General features: G+C 36.8%; 1 protein-coding gene across 4 annotated transcripts in view; it reads left to right on the top strand.

The window, feature by feature from the left end:
* Positions 1 to 14,345, top strand: part of RBMS3 (RNA binding motif single stranded interacting protein 3) — a 1,259,852-nt gene extending 1,245,507 nt beyond the window's left edge. For all 4 annotated transcript variants that reach the window (XM_074312720.1, XM_074312722.1, XM_019745285.2 and 1 more), the window contains one exon: positions 7,733 to 14,345. In XM_074312720.1, the coding sequence (XP_074168821.1) occupies positions 7,733 to 7,739 (7 nt within the window). In that variant the 3' untranslated portion in view covers positions 7,740 to 14,345. The remainder of the gene's footprint in view (positions 1 to 7,732) is intronic.
* The last annotated feature ends 5,776 nt before the right edge of the window (positions 14,346 to 20,121 follow it).

Here is a 20,121-nt window from a genome sequence, read left to right as displayed (position 1 = left end):
TTCTAGTTTGTAGATAACAATCAAAGTCCCTGAGAATAGAGAATCCCCGATGATCCTCTCTGCCTGTATAACGTTGCCCCATTTCTTAATCAATGCTCTTTAACCTCAATAGAGATTTGTTTGTTGTTGAAAGGTTAATCATGGAAATGGAGTCTTATATGTGTGGTTTAGCTTCTAAAGTTCGTCCTGAGAATTAAATGTACTCAGAACATGACTTAACCTTACAACTATAAGGAATTATCATTATTATTATTAGTAGTATTAGTATTGTTTTCATCATCATCACACAATAGCTTTCAGAAAAGATCCATAGTAAATAAAGCAGTTTGTGTGTGTGTGTGTGTGTGTGTGTGTGTTTGTGTGTGTGTGTGAGTGTGAATTCACCTATAGCCTGTGTGAATCACTTTTACATACACCAAACAATATTGTAGTCTCTGGCACTCTGTTCCAAGAATATTGGAATTTTTTTTTTTCAGTCTGCTCAGCAGATCATATGTGAGAAAGGAGTAGAGATTGGCTATGTGGAAGCACAGTGAGAGGCACTGGTGGGAGATGAAAAATGCTACATTTGCCAAAAACATTTTTCAAGGCTTGGTGAGTAGGTGAAACTGGCTTTGGCTGTTTTAAAACATAATGAGGAAATGAGTGATCTGAGACCCTCCTTGCTAACAGTTTATTGAAGCCTGGATAAATGAAAACAATGCTTTCATTCATCCAATCAACAATTACAGATTGAGTGCCAACTATGTGACAGACAGTATCTAGATGCCAGTGAAAGTTCAATGAAAGAGGCAGATGGCACTCAGGGTTTATTTTCTACTACGAGTAGACAATCAATGAATCAATCAGCAAATAATCAAAAAGAAACAAAATTTCAAAGCAGACTGCTTAACAACATTCTTGTAATAGAAAGTGACTGGGTAAAAATGTAAGATTTGGTATCAGAAAGGTCTCTCAGAGGATCTGAAGGATAGTTAGAAGCTAATCTTGGAGAGATTTGGAGAAAAAGCATTCTAGATAGAGAAAACAGAAATTCATAGTTCCAGAGGGGGGAAACTGAGGCTGGAATATGGTGGACTGGTGTGGAGGGCAGTAGGAAATGAAGTCAAAAGGTTATCTTCTATAAGACCTTCGATCCGTGGATACTTGGCTTGGTGTTGAGTAATTAATTATTCTTGGTTTTATGCTAAGTGAGCTAGAAAATCTTTGGAGAGATTTAAGAGAAGGAATGGCTGAATTTTATTTACATTTCAATGATTCTTACCAATGGAGGCTAGGTAGAGGGAGATGTGTTTCAAGGATGGCTTTCAGGATACACATTTTCCCTCTTGAAATTGTTTAGAACCTCCTCCTCTCCCTGCCTGATTAAATCAACTTTAGCTGCCCGTACTTGTCAGCCCACAAGGAGATGCTCTTTCTCAGGGTTGTCCCCACCTTTCCATGGTCGTTGTATGATGTGGTGGGGAGGGGAGTCCTCCATCTGACCCAGAGAGAGAGCATCTTGGCCTCTCAAGGATTCTGGGGACAGTCTCCCCATCCACCTCCAGTGTCACTTTTAGTACCCAGTATTATGCCAGGTACTATGCTAGGAGACAGGATCTCTGCCCTCAAAGGCTTACAATCTAGTACAGGATTATACCTACACATAGACAAGGGTAGTATACTGCAAGAAAGAAAATGGACAGGCCTCTTTTTTTAAAGTGCTATGGTAAATAATAGGAGGATGCATTTAAATTTTCTTGGTGTATAAGCTTTGGTGGAGGTTGTAACAACTGGAACTGGGTCTTACAGGAAGGAGCAATGGTCCAGGTGGAGTAACATCTTGATCCGTGTCCATGGGTGGGAAAACTCACGAGTAGAATGATATGGGAAGTAGATACAGAGTAGCAGAATGGTGTGAAAAGGCAGATTGGACCCAGATTCTCATATCAGGTGCCATACTGAGGTTGAGGTTTTCTTTGTTCTATGAATGTCCTTTCAGTTGAAGTAGACAATGGATTTGCCAGCAATGGAAACAGACAGTCCTATTATTGCAATGGGTCAGACAAGAAGGTAAAAAATTCTGAAATAAGATTGAAACTGGAGGCCAAAGGAGTCTGCGGCTCATGCTGCCTGCTGCTCAGCCAATAGACTCACACAGGAGTTGGGTCCTAGAATAAGCATTTATTATCAGAGTAGCAGTGATCTGAAAAGGCAGCAGGTAAACACCTCCGAAAATTGCCTTCACATTCTCCGTCTAACTTGGGGTATTTAAAGGAAAATCTGGGCGTTCCTCCAGAGGCTATGTGAGAGTTCTGGGGTCTGCATGGAAGCTTCCCTCTGGCGATGTGTCTCCCCTTCATGGTCATCAACTCAGGAGCAGTGATAACAGTAACTGGAAAGAATGCTAGGCCATAGAGATTGTGATCAGTAAGCAAGCATGAGTTTCAAGGGAATTATCTGAAGCAGGAAACGGGGACAGGGGACATTCTAAACTCAGGAACTGGGACAGGAGACATTCCAACCTCAAACCACAGGTGGGGTGTTGATCAATTGTTAAGCTCTAGGACAGGGAGAGGTGAGGCCAGGAACATTGCAAGGCCTCTTTTGTGGGGGTCCCAACCGGGCCCTGTTTCAAGATCATGACAAGCGAGATGGTGGGGGTAAGGACTAGGGAGATAGACTGAAGTAAGAAAAGTAGAACAGGACTTTCAAATTCCAAGCAAAACTGTGGAGTTATGGATGCCACTAACAGAGGCAGATGATATAAAACCAGGAGGGCCTGATTTGTGCAGAATACAAGGAATTTAATTCAGAGAAACTTTATTCCTTGAAATAGTTGAAGAAGTCTAAATCTGATGACATAAAGCTTTGTGTTCAAATGTGTTTAAAACTGTGGTCACCCCATGGTTATGTGCCTTGAGCCATAGATTCTTATGGTTGATAATGCAGAGCTTTCCACATATAATAAATATCAAGAATAGAAATCCTCCATCCCATCTCTTCATAGAAAAAATTATGGTAATGGATTTCCTCGTTTGAAGGAATTTTCTTTTGCACTCATGCAGGAACGTATGTTACAGGATGTTCCACAGGGCGTGCTCGTTGCTGCAACATGACAGAGATGAAAGCACCCTGGAACATGGAACATTTCAAATGTGTGACTTGTGAAAACCACTTGCATTGCCTTGTGGACATTTCTTTAAATCTGGAGAAAATGTTTAACAGGTCCTGTTTATATTCTCAACTTCCTCTCTTTAACATACTAGAAAGTACTAGGAGCTTTAACTTGAAACAACAACAATAAAATATGGAATGAAAACCAAGACAATACACTAAGTCAAATAAATTGGTGAATGACAATCACTTCTGAAAATTTTTGAAAGGAAGAAATTAATATGACTCTATCCAAGTTTTTATCAATTTCAGCCAAGGGAAGCTGACCTGTGTCATAGTAAGACATGAGATTCTTCAGAACCATTTGGGTCATGTGAACACCTGAGTTCTTTTTCTTATATAACTGTCGCTGGTAAAAGTTTAGGAACCCACAGAGACAAATATTAAAGAAGTTGTCCGTAGAAAACAGGCACACAACAATTTATATAGCTTGCTCTGTACTCACCTGATACAGTCCCAGCTCTGTTCTTATAAGTAATCTGAACACTCTTAACATGAAAAATTCACTTAGATTAGATTTGGCCATGCTCTAGTGGTAAGACTGTGTTATCCTTATGGAGGCCACCAGAAATCTACTTTAACGGTCTTGTTTTGAGGTCAAGTCATGAGCAGAATTCCTCAAGTTATAGGCTACTAATGCCTCTACATCTTTTTCCACACCTATCTTTCTTGTTCATGTAGAGCGGTGACTGTCTCTAAAATACTTTCACCAATCCACATTATCTTGAGTACTCCCAATTTTACAAATGGCAGCTCATTTCCAATATCATTTTGCTAATGACATGCCCCTACATTCATCAGGCGACCCATTTTTAGCAATCATTATGCTAACTGACATATGGGTAGTTTAAAGTACTTGTACAAACCTATGGCCTTTTTCATTAAATGATAGCTGACCTCGTATGGGGTGTGAAATTCTGAATTGGGTAGCTGAATGCCCCTAAAAAGTAGCTTAACCCATCATGCATACATTTAACATCATAATGTCTATACTAAAGGTATTTTAAATTAGAGACATCACAATAGAAAGTTGCAAGACAAAAGTTTGAGAAATATAAATGTGCATATAAATAAATAGGTTACATTTGGGATCTATGTCAGCAAATATTTTAGTATTCTAAATTCTACTTTCCAAGCTGAAAAAGCAGGTCTTCACATTTTGTAGTCATGCTTTTTTTTTTCTTCTATTTTTAAGAGTCTATTAATGCAAAGGGACGCTGGACTCTTATCCCAAAAGGTAGAAATGATACCTGTGGTTTATTTTGGAAGTTCTGTGGAAATTCCAATTCCTGCCTAAGTTATCAGTTTTTCTCTGTGCTATTTAGAAAATCTTAAAAATGAGTAGGACTTGAAAGTATGAGTCTTCAAGCAAAGTTAAAGTCTAAGATGCAAAATCAAAAGTCCTTGATTCAAATTACATCTTTGCCACTTACTAGATGTCACTCAACCCTTTGGAGCCTCCTTTCCTTCTTTAAAGTGAGAGATTAGATTGTTCTCCAGAGTGTAAATTAGGTCTCTAGTGGTGAGAGAGATAATTTATCACCATTCTCTGAAGTTGGGGTGGGGAGGAGTAGTCAGAAGCAGTGTTTCAGTGTTGGGAAACACTGCTCTAACCTAAGTGAAATACTTTCTTAATTGCAGTTCTCTTCAAAGCCATTAAAATGCTAATGGCTATGACCTCCTAGAGGGCCAGACAAATATTTCAAACTTTCCTGAAAGATTAGTGTGTGCTGCCCTCCTCCTTTGGAAACTCTTAAGAGTTCTGTTTTGTTTTTTCAACAAATTATTAAAGAATGCTAACAAAAAATTTTGTTGTCAACATGATGATGATTTTGATACTAATTTAAAAGATTATATTCTTTCAAAAACTTTTTTTTTTTTTTATTGCATACCCTTTTTTGTTCATTCCTTAACCACATGCTTAGTTTACCTATGGGTGGTCCAGTAATGGAAGACGAGTATGCAGTTTTTCCCAAACTTGACCATAGAATCCTTTCTACTTGGCAAAGAGCTAATCTGTCAGGAATGACACTGGGGAATATTCCATTAGTAGATGATCTCTAAGATTTCTTCTGGCTCTGAAAGTCTAGAATTCTAAGATTATAGTTGCTACTTCCTAATCTATTCATTCTGCCTTTTTTTTTTTTTTTTGCGTTGGGGAGAGATGAAAGATAAAGGGTTCAAAATAACACTATGATCTTAAATTCAGTCAAACTCTTTGTCCTCCAACACCCACACTGACCTTAGAAGGTCCTCATCTCAACCCCAGCATTGCAAGGTGTTTTTCTTCTTCAAGTCTTCTTTGGCTAACTAAATTGTCATGAACACCAATTCCCTATACATTGTAAGTATGTTAATGACATGTAAAGTATGTCCTTGATTACCATGTTTACATGTCCTTTATGCTTATGAGTAATAATATATTCTGCTTGCATAGTACTTTACAGTTTCCAAATGATTTTCATATACATGGTCTTATTTACATGAATTATTTTTAAGTTGCAACCAATTTTATTTCTAATATAATCCCACTGATCAATTTAAAGCGTTCCTGTTACTAAGGATCACAGCCATGAAAATTTAGAAGCCTTCTATTTTTATGGATATCAGTGCAACCCGTGTCATTATTTAAATGTGCACTTTCACCCTTTACCTAGGAGAGAGAAGGTGGATAGGAGTGAATTCAGTTCTATTAAACAGCAACACCTTTTCCCTTCGAACTTCAGCTAGCAACTATGAAAATGCGAAGTACAACCATTCATTTCTCCCCATTTGTTTTCACATAGAAATGAGACTACCTGAAGGATTAAGCAAGTTATAGGAGAGGGCTATTAGAAACATTTGTGGAAGGTTATAAAAACTTGAAAATAGCTCCAGCCCAGCTCGTAAACATGGATGCTTTGAGACAAGTGCACTTGACATACCTGAGCTGTGAGTGTTCTATGCCAGTGTAGTCCATCATTGAGTGAGACACTGTTCATTGAGCAGCTTTTACAGAGCTCCATGGTGTTTTAGGTGTTTTCTTCTCAATGTACAATAAGAACAGGGTGAAAGCTAGGATTGGGAGCAAAGAATAGATTAAAACAAACAAACAAAAACACAAAACCATACAAGATAGATTTTTAGAAATAATGGAGTAAGTCTAAACTTGCAGAAGTATAGAGATCAAATATATGCCATGGTTCCCATGACTACTACTAATAAAATTTCCCTTATTGTTGCTATTATGAAAAATTTAATTGCATTTCTTCTGAAAAGAAATTCTACTTTCTTGTCTAATACAGAAAAAAATTATTTCTAGAGACTTACACTACTGGTTAAAAAATGGAAATATTCAATTTACCAACTAGTCACTTTTCTTACATGATTCTAAGTACAAATTGATCCAGTTTGTAAGAACCATAGGGGACTCACATGAAGGCCTTTTGCTGTATAAGAAAAGCAACCCCTCTGGGTTATCCCAAACTAACTGCCATATAGTTTAAAACATTGTTGAGGGATTTTTGTCAATTTGAATAAGGCCCACTAGCCCAGGGTGAATGCAGCCCTGTATCAGAGTACGTAACTTGGGGAACAGACTAATGGCTGGAATTGAGCCCCCCTGCACTCTCTCAGCTATGCATCTTGTGCAGTGAGCAACCTGTACAACTACACCCAGCAACCCTGAGGTTTCTCTACTAAATTAAGCAGCTGTGTATCATGAGGTTCTTCTTTTTATATAGCACACCCCTGAAATTATTTAGAAAAACTCTAATCTATGGGTGGAAGAGCTAAGAGTAAAGGTCACCCTACTGGAAGCTCAGCCTTGCAATATAGATGTGGCAACAGCAGAAGACATTTCTAGGGCTAGGCTAGGGAAAGTGGCATGTAGTAAAAGTGACATTTGTCTAGTTAAATGCCTATTATGTGACTACCACTCTGCCAGACTTCTGAAGAGTAAAATGTAAAAATAAAATATAGTCTCTGCTCTCAAGAATTTGAAATTTTGATGAGTGAATGAGCATGGAAGAAGAGAAGGAAAAGAGAGAAAGTGAACAAAATGCCGTTGCCCTCTTACTTGTCTTACTTAATTACTTGGGCCAATAAGGCTTATGCGAACTTACCTCAAGTTAACATACAATCCATTGCTATGCCTTGGGTACATAGTAGGATCCTACATATTTGTTGACTGAGTAAGTGATGAATCTCATGGGAATTCTGAAAGGGTAGAATTACTCAAAGAGTTTCTGGGGGAGCTATAACATAAGTCAGTCAATGAAAAATAGATTCCATGCACAAAGGCAGTATTTTTTTTTTAATCTGGGTATATTTGTAATATTACTTTAGAAATGAGAGATATTCTTGACCTATTAGCCTTGATATTTAATGTGAACATACTTTTTGGCTGGAGTATATGTTGGTGTGAAAGTGGCAGAATTTGATACTTTAATTGGCCCAATATGCTTCTACAAATTCACTGATGACTGTTATTTTGAAACAGCTTGGTATCTTTTGAAGAGACCTCATTGAAAAAGAGCACAGAGGCAATTTCAAAGTTGCTTTGATGTAATAACCACTTACTCAATTGTTTTCACAGACCATAAACAAGACTGAAGAATGTCCGTCTGAAACTTTGCCTTGAATGAAGAAACTTCACCGAACAAGAAGTTGGCTTCCAGTTTGCACAGGCGTCAATGGAATGCTTTTTTTTTTTTTTTTTTTTTTAATTTTCTACTTTACCCAACAAAAACAAAGCATTTATATGTGCTGTGCAAATGGTTCCTTCATGTGGTCTGACAGTTTATTTTTTGCCATCATTTTTTTTTAATTAAAGTAAAAAAAAAAAAAAAATCCCAGAAGAGGAAAACCAACAAAAACAACAAAACAAAATATGGAAGGTTGACGTATTATGTGGAAGAACAGTTGAATTCAGGATTTATCTGAAGGTGTAGATAGATTTTTTTTTTTTTTTTTAACAGAAAATATGAGGTCAAGAGGTGGGCAAACAAAAATGGAAACAAGTTGTTTTCCTTGGTAATTAAGCTACTCTCCCCGCCCCATCTTGTTTAAATGTGGATTGGTTTATTTTATTTTATTTTTTTCTTAGAAATATTTAGGTAAGGTTTATCTTGAATCTTAATTGCCTTAATTTTAAGGACGTCAAAGGCTCTCGAGGCAAGCTGTCAACGTCTTGTTAAAAAAAATCAAGAAAGAATTGAAATATTGTGCCAGCTTTAACTGGTACAGAAGTTTAAGACTATGAGTTTTTAGGGTGAAAAAAACTGTACAGTTTAAAAGAAAATGTTTTTCTTCATTTGAAGAAAATTTGTTGATAAAAGAAACCATGGCAACCACAAGAATTGGAAAAATGCTGGGACTTTTCATGAACTTTGTCTTAAGTGTTGAGTCATTCTAGAAGGCTAAAACATTTTATGGTAAAGTTATTAAGGTTGGTTTAAAAACAACTGCATTAGAAATAATGCGTGTTTGGGGGGCAGAATGCAGATTTTTTTTAATTTACGAAGCGTGATTGCTAGCAAAAGCATTAGTGCTTTTTATCTGCAGTCTTTTTTATGAGCTTTACAAAGTTTTTAGTCAGCTTTGCTTGTCACATTGCAAACTTAGCTTAAGAGCATTAAAAAAAACTTAAGTAGATAGGAGCTTATGGTCAAAAAGTGCAAAAAAAAACACACAAAACAAAACAAAACAAAAAACAAAAAAACAAAAAAAGCAATAGATAGAGAAATTGTTGACAATTTCTGTAGTCTTTCCTAGTTGTGATCAAATTCAGCCTATGGATGGCCTATTTTATACCAAAGATGAAGTGGCACCCTATTGCAGTCCAGAAGATAGAGGTTGTTTTTCTTTTCTTTTAAAAATTTTATTTGACCTACATGGCCGGACCAGTTTTTATTTTGTTGTTTGTTTAAACTATCTTCCACTGGTGTTTTACATCCTGCAAATTTTTTTTTTTTTTTTTTTGTATATTTGTTTATAGTAGAAGCTTTCACCTGCTGTTTTCAGCAGTTTCAGCGTGAAGAGTTCTGGATACCAACTGATAGAGCAAATGGCTTTAAATTCCATGAGCTTTTCTGGTTCCTTGCTAGCTCTCTTGAGTAGTAAAACCTATATTGATGGCCACCAATAAGCTAAGACACATTTTTTAATAGGTTGAAATTTCTGTATGAGAATTTTGAACTAAAGATACTTCCTGCACCTGGTCTGAAGGGTCACTTGTCAAAAAAGCTTAGTGATATTCTGTTAAGTGGTGAGTGGTCTCCTGAAAAGGTCTCATTGTATTTGTAACAGTAGTCTTCCTTCTAAATTCCAACACCTCTTGATTTTGTCTTTTCACCTCAGTCTGTCATCATTCACCATGAATAGTCACCTTGATTCTGCAGTTGGGAGGGGGTATCTTCTTTTTGCCTTTTTCATTGTATTTTCAAACCCTGGTGTTGTCAGAAGAAAGACAAAATAGACCTTTTTATTTCAGTTAACTCTCTGAGGCAAGTGGGACCAATAAGTTTGATGATTCTATTAATGGAATTTAGGTAAGCTTTTTAAAATGCTAGTTGACAATCAAGAAATTGTAGGATTTATACTAATAAGAACCAAAACAATTAGGTTTGATCAATGGTTAAAGCCAAAGGAGATATATTTGCATTGAGAATGATGCAAAACTTTGTCTAAAATGAATTAACAAACATCGATGTAACAAATGTCTCTGCATATTTGGTTCATGAAAGCTATGTTCAACATGTACAGTTTTACCTGAAACTAAGGACAATGAAACTTTGTTAATTGAATCACGCACTAGAATTGCTTTCTGAATGAATCATTTGAATCAAATAAGTGAAATTTTTCACAAACTATGTCATAGGAACCTGTCTGAGTCCAGAAGGAAGAGGGAAATACATTAAGTTCATTGTAAGACAAATCAGAATAGGTTTTTAAAAATTCTGAAAACAACAAAAAAAATTAAAGATAAATCATATTCCCATTAGGTCAGCGTGAGTAATGAGTTTGAGTCATAAGAAAGTGTCAATATTCCACCATTTATGACCTACAAACAAAAGCCTAGAGTTGAAATAGATCTGGCTCTCTTATTTGCAATACCATGTATTGGAAACTCAAATCTAAAGAGTGATTCCACATCTTTGTGGTCAAATTAGAGGTGAAAATATATCCAAGAAATCGTAATATGCTACAGAAAAATTCCAACTGATCACACCTATCCTTATGGTTTTCCATGCTTTAAAGAGAATCCTAAATTTGCACTTTCTTCTGTTCCATACTTCAGCTTCTCATGTATTTTAAGGGTAGCACTTAAGTTTTATATTTGAGAAGCAGGCCCTCAGGTTACAGAGGGTATAAGCAAATATGTGTGGGAACTGTGTTTTCTGTTTCGTTTTTTCACTCTCTGAACTCTTTGTATAAATAAGGATTATCCTGGGCATAATTCATTTGAATATGAAATCAACATGCTTTTTTTTGTTTCTGTAAAAAAAACAAAAACAAAAACAAAAAACTAAACTTAATGTGATACAAAGACAGTCTCATTTACACAATCAACAATGAGGCTAAGAGGTAGCTACCATGTGGCTGATGAATGTGCCTAGGTCACTTCCTGTTTCTATTCAAAACTATGGCTTTATTTATACATTCAGAAACATTGTTTTCAACTATGAAATTTCAGTGATCTCAATTTTTTTAAGCCACTTCAGTCAAAAGGAAATTACCTGTCATTTTATGTGTCCATGTGTTTTGTGTTTGGATGTTTTATATCATGCCATTCTATACAATATCTTCTTTCATATCAAAAAGAAAAAAGTGAAGGGAAAAAATGGCACATGTTCAAATTTTCATCTGTCATCTCTTACCTAATACTTGTTTTTAAAGAGTTACGTCGGGAGGGGAAAGCAACAGGTAAGCAACATTACATGGGATGAAAAACAAAACAACCCAAAATATGTGTTCAATATATGTAAACATCAGAATCCTAATTTAATCCACTATATATTATGGTTATTTTATCCTGTACTCATTTTTTTTTTTTTTTTTGAGTATTCTGGTTCACCAGATTTTCAAGCATTGATTCAGATGTTAAATTTTTCCTTTCAACTTTAATTGCAAATACTTAGCTTAAACATTAGGAAAGAAACTAAAAGCAGAATTCAAATGGGATAAACTGTCTCATCCAAACTCCAGTTACATGGTCAGTGGAGGAGTGGGTTTTCTTTTAATGATGATAAAGTGTTATCAGAGGAGGCAAATTATGCATAGCGACTCCTCAATGCATGGTCATGTCTTCTGAAGATGTTATGGACCCTGAGTGAACTAAATGTAATGCTAGCAGGGGCTGGTGACTGTCCTTGAATACTGACATGTCTCAAATATTGCAAGTGACATAAATTCTAAAAAAAAAAAAAAAAAAAAAATACTCTACCTTACTCCAGTTTGGTCGGGGTCACTTTGTTTCCTTGGTAGATTTCAGTCTTTCAGGCATTGTCTCCATGCTTCACTTGAATCACTTCTTCCTGTGACCTTAAAATATCTGCCACATTTGACAGCATATAAGACTCATTTCCATCCTTTTCTAATGAAAAATTACATGCTGTTTAAAGCACTCATCTTAGAGATGGAAGGCTAAGAGCAGAAGATGGCTCATGGAGCAGGAGGTTCACTGTACCTACAGAAGACATCAGCCCCTTGCAAAACTGCTTGAAAATTATTTTCAATTCATACATAACCCCCAAAAAAGGTTTTAAAAAAAACTTCATTTGAATAATTGTGAAGTCAATTATATAACTGTGTATCTTTTACAGGGGCCTAAAATCCCCATTAATGAGAAGTGAGATTTGATTTAAAAAGGACCTTTGCTTTCGGAATGAAAGCAAATAAGAATCAAATAAGTGAAACTCTTTTCACAAATAAATCATAAGAACCTGTCTTAGTCCAGAAGGAAATCTTCATGATTGAGAAGTTTCAATGTGCTGTCTAGACGGATTGTAATGTTAGTAGGAGACTAAAAGTACATTTGACTGTTCAGTGTCATGTTTAATTTGATCACACAAACAATTGCAGATGAGCTGATAAGCAGGGAGAAATTCTTAAGTGGGTTTCAGTGATAAATGTTTTCCTATGACAAAATCAAATGAAAGGATAATATTTTTGTATGTGTATAACAACATTCAACACATTTGAGGAATCACTTCAAAATAAAGTTTAAACATGTCATGGAGCCTTGATCTATCTTATCTTGTCCACAGTAGGCAGTAAAAGATGAGACTTTGTTTTTTCATGTCACTGTGTTTGGCATACTTCAAACTTTTGAGCTCACGGGGACTGACAGCCTCTCACCCCGATCTGAGGAGCTGATGTAATTGAAACGGGCGCATTGATTCTGTATACTGTACCCTTCCTGTGGCAGAGTGATGATGGGATTTCATTAATGAATCAATTCGTTTTACAGTTAACATCCCCCTGTGGCATTGGAAGACAGTGGAGTCTAACTCAAATTTCACAATTTTTACCCAGTACTTTTAAATATATAATTAATTTCTAATCCAAATGCTCTTGGTCATGGCTTTCTTTTGTGGATTACATAGAGTTCAGAAAAGTACAAAAGCTAAATATAACACCCCAAGTGTCCAGCAAAGATCTTTTACGATGTAGGGCAGGGATCACACCCCAGATTGTTGATATCTTTTATCTTTGGTTTTATACTCTAGTACATATGCTAACTGTCTCATACATACACAAAACGGATGGATGGCTTCTTAATGTTCATTTCTTTGTATTTCTGGGAGGGAAAATAATGTTTTAAGAAATGCTTTTTTTCACTCAGGAAGCTTTAAAGCTGAAGCAGGGGTGAGATCAAGTTTGGAGTCTTCAGGAAGAATTACTAGACAACCAAGTCACACTTTTTTTTTTTTTCCATTATATTTACTCCAGTTAGTAACTGCCCCATGACTGAATCTTGCAGAAATACAATCACTCTCAATTTTTGAAGGGCTAATTATCTACTTTGTGGATTTGTTTTGTCTTTCCTTTTAAACTATTAGAACTTGGGGCTCTGTTTCCTTTTATTAACATGTCACCCCGAGGATGGGAAAAGAAACAATGGAAAATAAAATTCAAATCAGTCTATTTTGCTTATTGTTAAGTATTGATTTGTGGAAGGCATTTGAAATCACTTATAAAATTAATGTCAGTGCATCATATACCATTGATTTTTATTATCCATACTGTTCCTTTCCCATCCACCACAAATAATTGAGAGTTGCCTGTATTCTTGCAGAATATAAAGGAAAAAAACTAGCAAAGTATTTGGCTTCCCTCAAAAGAAAGCTTTTTTTATTTCCTTCTGTTTTGAAATTTGATCCGGTAGAAAAGGTCAACTCAAAATTCAGTTATGAAAATATAATAGCAGCTCTTGGTGAAACACTCTAATATCCCTATCTTAAATATTTGACAAAAATAAATGCATTGTTTTGTTGTTTTTTGACTCTGCATTACTGTATTAAGGTTGAATAACTTTGACACTCCAGTGGATTTTTTTTTTAATGATCATTTCAAATTTAAATAGAGTCCAAAGTGTAACTTGTATTACACTTTGTATTTTAAACCCTCTGGTCTTAGATTATTAAGCAGGATGCTCTGTCCTCCTCTCCAAAATATGTTATTTTCTCATATATAAAAGTTATTCCGTAATTTTCAGGAACCGTAAAAAGTATTTCAAAGAGACACTTGAAAAAGTTTTCTCCATTCTGGAAATCAATGCTTCCATTTATTTAAAAAGAAGAAAAGGATATAATTGGAATCTTAATTTTCAAAAATATATGTAAAAGTGTACTTGCTATGAAATACTGAGTTTCTAAAAAAAAACAAAAAACAAAACAAAACAAAAAAATGGGACAGCTTCTTTTAAAACTCTTGTTTTAGGCCATACTTGATTTCATGGAACTTCTGAAGCATCATTCAATTTTGAAGTTTATTTAAGCGCGTTTTGTACTGATGTCTCCGACTGTCATGGAAAGTTCTGTAATTCTATGGTGTTTCTGCTTTTATTTTTATTTTTTCATCTGTGCCACAGTCAAACAAGCTACCATTTCCCCCATTCCTTGGGCTTTCTGTAGATCAGTGGATGTTAGGTTTAAACTTCTGTTTTCTTTGATGAAGCTTTCAATAAAAAATGAAAATAAAATCAACCAAGTAAAGCCATTGGGTTCTTCACTCTTCTAGCGATGGGTTGGAGAGGGGCTGGTAGGAGGGAGCAATGTCTGTATTTAATTGGGTATGTTGCTGGCTTCCTACAGAATTCCTCAAAGAAAGAACCATCCAGGGAAACAAAAAGTGAGAGAGGAGGGAGCATTCTGTTCATGTAAGGCAGCCTGAGAAAAATCACTGTTTGGGGGCTTTGGGCAATATGGACCATTTAGGTCTTTGTAGAACTTCACACACTCTTCTCACTTTTTATGCTTAGTGACTCAGCCATCATCCAGCTCCTATGTCCAAACATGCCAAACATCTACCAACTACTTGATGCATCTTGTGTGAAAGTCAAGAGATACAGAGCTACATATAACACTGAAAACATTTCTTTTGACACCTGTGGGTTGTATCCCTGCAAGGATTAAACTCCAGGTCAACCAAAATCAAAAGTGTTCATTTCTCAAGCTATGGATGGCTAAGGTAAGTAAATAATCAGAAACTGTTTCTCTGGTCCAGCATCATCCAAACTAATTTGGAGTTCATATTCAAGGGCCCCAAATACCCCATGCTATGCATTTGCTATAGTATTTAAGAATACCTAATTCTTCTATAGAAGACAGGAAAACAAATGAGATGGATAAAATGTATATGATGTGTTAAACACACAAAATAAGTAAACTTTAAGACAGAAAAACTAATTAGAGCATGTGAGTGTGAAAAACACAAAAGAAAGACCAAGAAAACACTATATATTTATGTTGCATTAAATATACATGGAGCACCATGTACTCATGATTCACTAGATATACATGAGAGGTATGAGGCTCTCAATATTCTTGAGGTCTTAATTTGGTCACCCTTCGTAACCCATAACAGCTCATCAGGCTAATTGGTGAATTTCGGTTACTTGCCGTGAATTCTCACAGGGAGGAAGCAGGTTTCATTGGGTCCTTCCTTCTACTGCTTTCCTTGCTCAAACCTGAACTCTGGTCTTTGTAACATAGCATTAGTGGGGAAGGATGATGTGGTAGAACGAGAGGCAGGATATATCAACACTGCAAAGCATTCAACTCGTGTGGTCCTTCCACTCCTCTTATACCCTACCTAAAATGAGTTAACCTACCCCATGTATTTCCCCTTGCTTCTTGCTGTGGGCTTTACATTGATTTAATAAAGCCTGATGTTTTCAGCACCTTGGCCTGTGAACATTTCTGTTCCATAATCTCAGGTATAACTTGAATGATAATGTACTTGAAGGCTACCACTGCATCAAGGTAATTTCCCATGTGACGTCTTCATGCTTTAGAATATAAGCACCTAAGAGAGAGTGTGAAGAATGCTAACCAACCGGTATTCAGGCTTTTACCGTGTGTTGTGTTTATCCCTTTTTCATACATGAGTATCATTTCACATTGTACTTCTTGGCAGAAGAGAAAGCTGGAAGAATGGAATTATTGAAAAACAGACTACTGGAATGATCTTTAATTTAATTATACCCACATGCCACCAGCTCATCATCTCTCCCTCCCCCCCTTTTTTTTTTTAGAGCAATGGTTCTTTTATGTTGTTTGTTTCTCAGGAATTATAGAATTTTAGAAAGATAATAATACCACCGTCACCCATATGCACATACTTTTTGTAGGGCATTTGGGAACTTCTTGAAATGCACCTATAGGCATTTGGGGGCAAGTCCTTTATTTCAAGATATAAAGATAAGAGAAAAAAGGCTAGAAAATGAAGAAACATGGTGTCCCTTGGATATAAAATAACCATGATTTTTTCACCTCGTACCTATGTATTTTTTACTGTTTTATAATTTACTTTCTCCCTAGAGAACTGAGTGTTTTGTAAACTCTCAGTAGTATCAATAAAGTTTACATTCAATAATGCTTTTTCAAAGGGATGCTGACAAAGATAACTCTTTTAGCTGCTCTCCAAAGCTAGTAAAGTGAAAAGTATTATAGCTCAAACTTAATCTCAGTGGATTTAATTATTTCTGGATTTTCTGCAAAGCAGGGTCATTTACAATTTCGATGAAAAAGGCCTCTCATATATCAAAAGGCCGTCTTTTGATTTAAATCCTCAGAAACAGAGGGTGTATCCTTCTCCCCGAAGGATCTTTCTCCAGCCCTTAGGAAGTTGCAGGTGACTCTTGTGATAAAGTGGTCACCAGTTGGCACTGCTGTATTAGTCACATGGATTCCAAACCCAAATCCCAGAGTTTGTATTCCTAAACAATACCAGTAATGTGAGGTATGGCTGTAAGGGCAAGGGTCACCATTAACTGAGCCCTCACTATGTGCCAGGAACTGTGCCACATGTCCCACATACTTGAGGTCACACAACCTCACAAGAGTGCTCTGAGTAGGTACTGCTATGCTCCCCATTTTCCACATGAGGTTTGGAAAGTTGGGCCACTTACCCATGGACCTACATTTGGAAAGAACTAGAGTGTGCTTTTAAAAACGTGTCCAAAATCTCAACCCTTGAGTTCTAAGGTTTTATCTTCTGCAATGTCTTTGGGAAACGCCAGTGTGGAAAGCACTTTTTTTTTTTTTCCAACATTTTTTTTCAAAAGTTCACCTCACTTGTCTTGAGATTATGTGGTTTCTGTAGAAAAGAGCCTTGGGCGTCATTCTAATCACCTTGGTCACAGAAACCCAACACAATTCACATTTTCCATCCCAGAAATAACTTGCTGTTTCAATCATCTCTGTGATTTGTTCTGGAAGTAAAAAACCTATCTACCAAAGAGATAGGCATAACTTTTCATTGACTGATCCATTTAACAGTGCCTAGCACATGGACACTCCATAAATATTTGAATGATACAAAGATAGAGTACACATGGTTCCTGTTCACAGGACTGTCCTATGCTAGTAGACAACAGGTTATGACAATATTGTAGCATGAAATAAGATCAGGGAATTTGGGGAACCATATGTTTAACCCTTCCATGGCTTGATGCGAAGTAGACGGGAAAACTGCCTAGTCTGAAGGCAGTCAAGTCTTTGCTCAGCCACACATATGCAAAAGCTCCCAGGTTCTTTGGTGCTGCTTTTTCCTTAGTAGAGTAGCTAGATATTCTGCTACTCTTTCCCTAAATCATCTGGGACATTTAACTCTTTTGTAAGTAAGAAGAGTGGAATCTGCTATTCTGAGCTCATCATAACTCTAGTAATCGCTATTCCTTACTACCACTGACATTTTCACAATCATGCATAATAAGTGCTGGCCACATTTTAAACATGAGGGAACTGGGGCTTCTTTAAAAGTTACGTGAGTTGGCCATGTTTTCATGGTGCAAGCTTAGAATCAATTTGATGCAAAGCCAAAGATTTTCCCCTCATATAATGCTGGATCCACTGATATGACTTGAAGGGATACATTCCTTGTCCAAAATAATCTTCCTATTATCTGACATTTCACCATTATAATTGTCTTCTTAGAAGTTGATCGCAGAATATTGTGGAAAGTACTGAACAAGCAGTGAAAAGAGCTAAGAGTCTCACTTTAGGTATACTACCTGCAAAACATCGTCTCTACCTCTCTACACGTCAGCTGCTTCATCTGTGAAGATGCATACCTTTTATTTCTCAGAGAGGTTATCAGGATAAAACAAGGAACGCATATATCACGCGCAAATCCTCAAATAACTGTAAAGGCAACCAAATGCTATACATAGTTTGAACTTTTCAGTTCTGAGGTTCTTTTCTAAAGCAGCAGATATTCTTGTAAAAGTAACTGCTGGAATTAAGGACAAGACGGATATCTGAGAAGGCGAAAGGAGACAAGAAGAGAGCAGACTTGGCTTGACAGTTCCCTACTTGGCTTGACAGTTAGCTACTTTGCCATGTTGCCCAGATTCTGAAGGACTCAAATGACAGGCTTAAAACCATTTGCTCCAGGGCACAAGAATGAGAGGACATAGAAACTTAGCTGCTGGTTGAGCTAAATCCCCCCACAATTTCAGATGATAATCCTTTAGAATCACCCAAACAATAAACACCCTCTGCCTTCTGGGAGACTCCAACAGAGGGGCATGTAATCTAAAGGCTGGTCTTACCAATTAAGACTATTATACATGGGAGCTGCAAACAAGATTGAAGAACTGAGGGTGGGATCTTCTGCAGACCTCAAGTCCATAAGCTATGTTTATCCTGAGAGGTAGACAGGATAAAAATAGTCCCACCAATAAGAAGGTGAATCAAATGAAGTATTTCCAAGACAAGTGATTGCTACTAGAAAAAAGACGAATGAGTTCTTGCCTTTAAAGGATCTGAAAAAGTCTAATGAGCATAAAATAGAGGTTGTATAAAAAACATACAGCTCTGCCTCTCAGCTTGCCACCGTGGCCCTCCCACTCGGTTGTCGTGGTTTATTTTTTTTTATTTTTTTTTCACTTTTTTGATGAAATACATCATAAAGACACATGCATATATCATAAATGACCGACACAATGGTTTTCACAAACTGAAAATGCAGGCATAATCAAGAAACAGAATATCAGCACTCCAAAAGACACTGCCCTCCCACGTTCCCTTCTAGTAATTTTGGACATCCCACCATGCCCAAGGTAACTATTTTGAACTTTTAACAATCCAGAATGACTTTGCTTGATTCTTAATTTACATAAATGCAGATTGGCTTGGCTTTTATGAGAATGTGATACATAAAGAGAGGACCAACAGTTTTGCTCCTGTTCGAAACCCCATCATATCTATTGTTCTAAACTTATGGCTCTATTATCCACATTTTATTATCATTTCTTCAATGTCTCAAAATGTAAATCATAAAAAAAAAGATCTATAGTTTCAGAGATTGCATGAAGTCTTTTTGCATCCATTTTCAGTGTTTAACATCCTTTATAACTAAGAAGCACAGCGAACATCATAAACTTGAGAGAGTCAAGGCACATTTGCAAAACAATACCTAAGTCCCCAGGAAAGGCTGCTTCTAAGGCTTCATTGAAGGTTTGGTAGCACATCACTCATTGTCTGCTTATTCAGACACTGGGTGACATGGGGCAGCTGATACCAGATTTCACTAGGAGACCACCCAGAGCCAGAAATTGTCAATATACCACTGTTAACACAAAAGCACAGCATATGGGATGTATTAAACCCATGTCCACCAACAGAAGTGGCAACTCCTTTGGCTTCTAATTGTAACTTTAAACTGCTTGGGGCTTTCTTTACAGTGGAGATTTTGCTCTCGCCTCCTTCCCTCCTTCCTGCCTCTGAATCTTTCATGCCAGTGGAAATCAACCTGGTCGCTTTACGATATATCCCAGGTGTAGGCTTTGGGGTTTATATGGCATTTGGGAGGGAGGGATTACTGCACACCGCATTCTTTCACCACTGTGGTCCTAGAAGAAGGAATCACAGCTTTTTGGGCTCTAATGTAAAACTGCCATTTAGGTGAACCCTCAGCAGTTCCTATGAAAATGTGCATTGTGCTTTAATATTTTGCAAGAGAAGATTTTGGAGCTTTTGATTAAGCTCACTCCTGGGTTTCAGGAATGTGGCTTTCACCAGTGTTCCTGCCCCTCCCTCCTCGGCTGTAGTGCTGGTCCTGGCATGGATCCCTGCCTCTCTCTGTCCCTTTTCCCTGGATCGAAGGCAACAGTCCTATTGTGTTTTGTGTTTTTTTACAACAACTAAGAAAGATTTATTTTTAACACCGTCCAGTACTCATCACTGTCAAACAGCACAAGAGTAGAAAAGAGTCACACTACAAGACCCATGTGGTCCGGGCTGAGCTCCATGGTTT

The sequence above is a fragment of the Rhinolophus sinicus genome, linkage group LG10 (genome assembly GCF_036562045.2).
Source record: "Rhinolophus sinicus isolate RSC01 linkage group LG10, ASM3656204v1, whole genome shotgun sequence".
Classification (NCBI taxonomy): domain Eukaryota; kingdom Metazoa; phylum Chordata; class Mammalia; order Chiroptera; family Rhinolophidae; genus Rhinolophus; species Rhinolophus sinicus.
The sequence above is the reverse complement of the archived record's forward strand: the minus strand, read 5'-3'. Positions and strand labels throughout refer to the sequence as shown.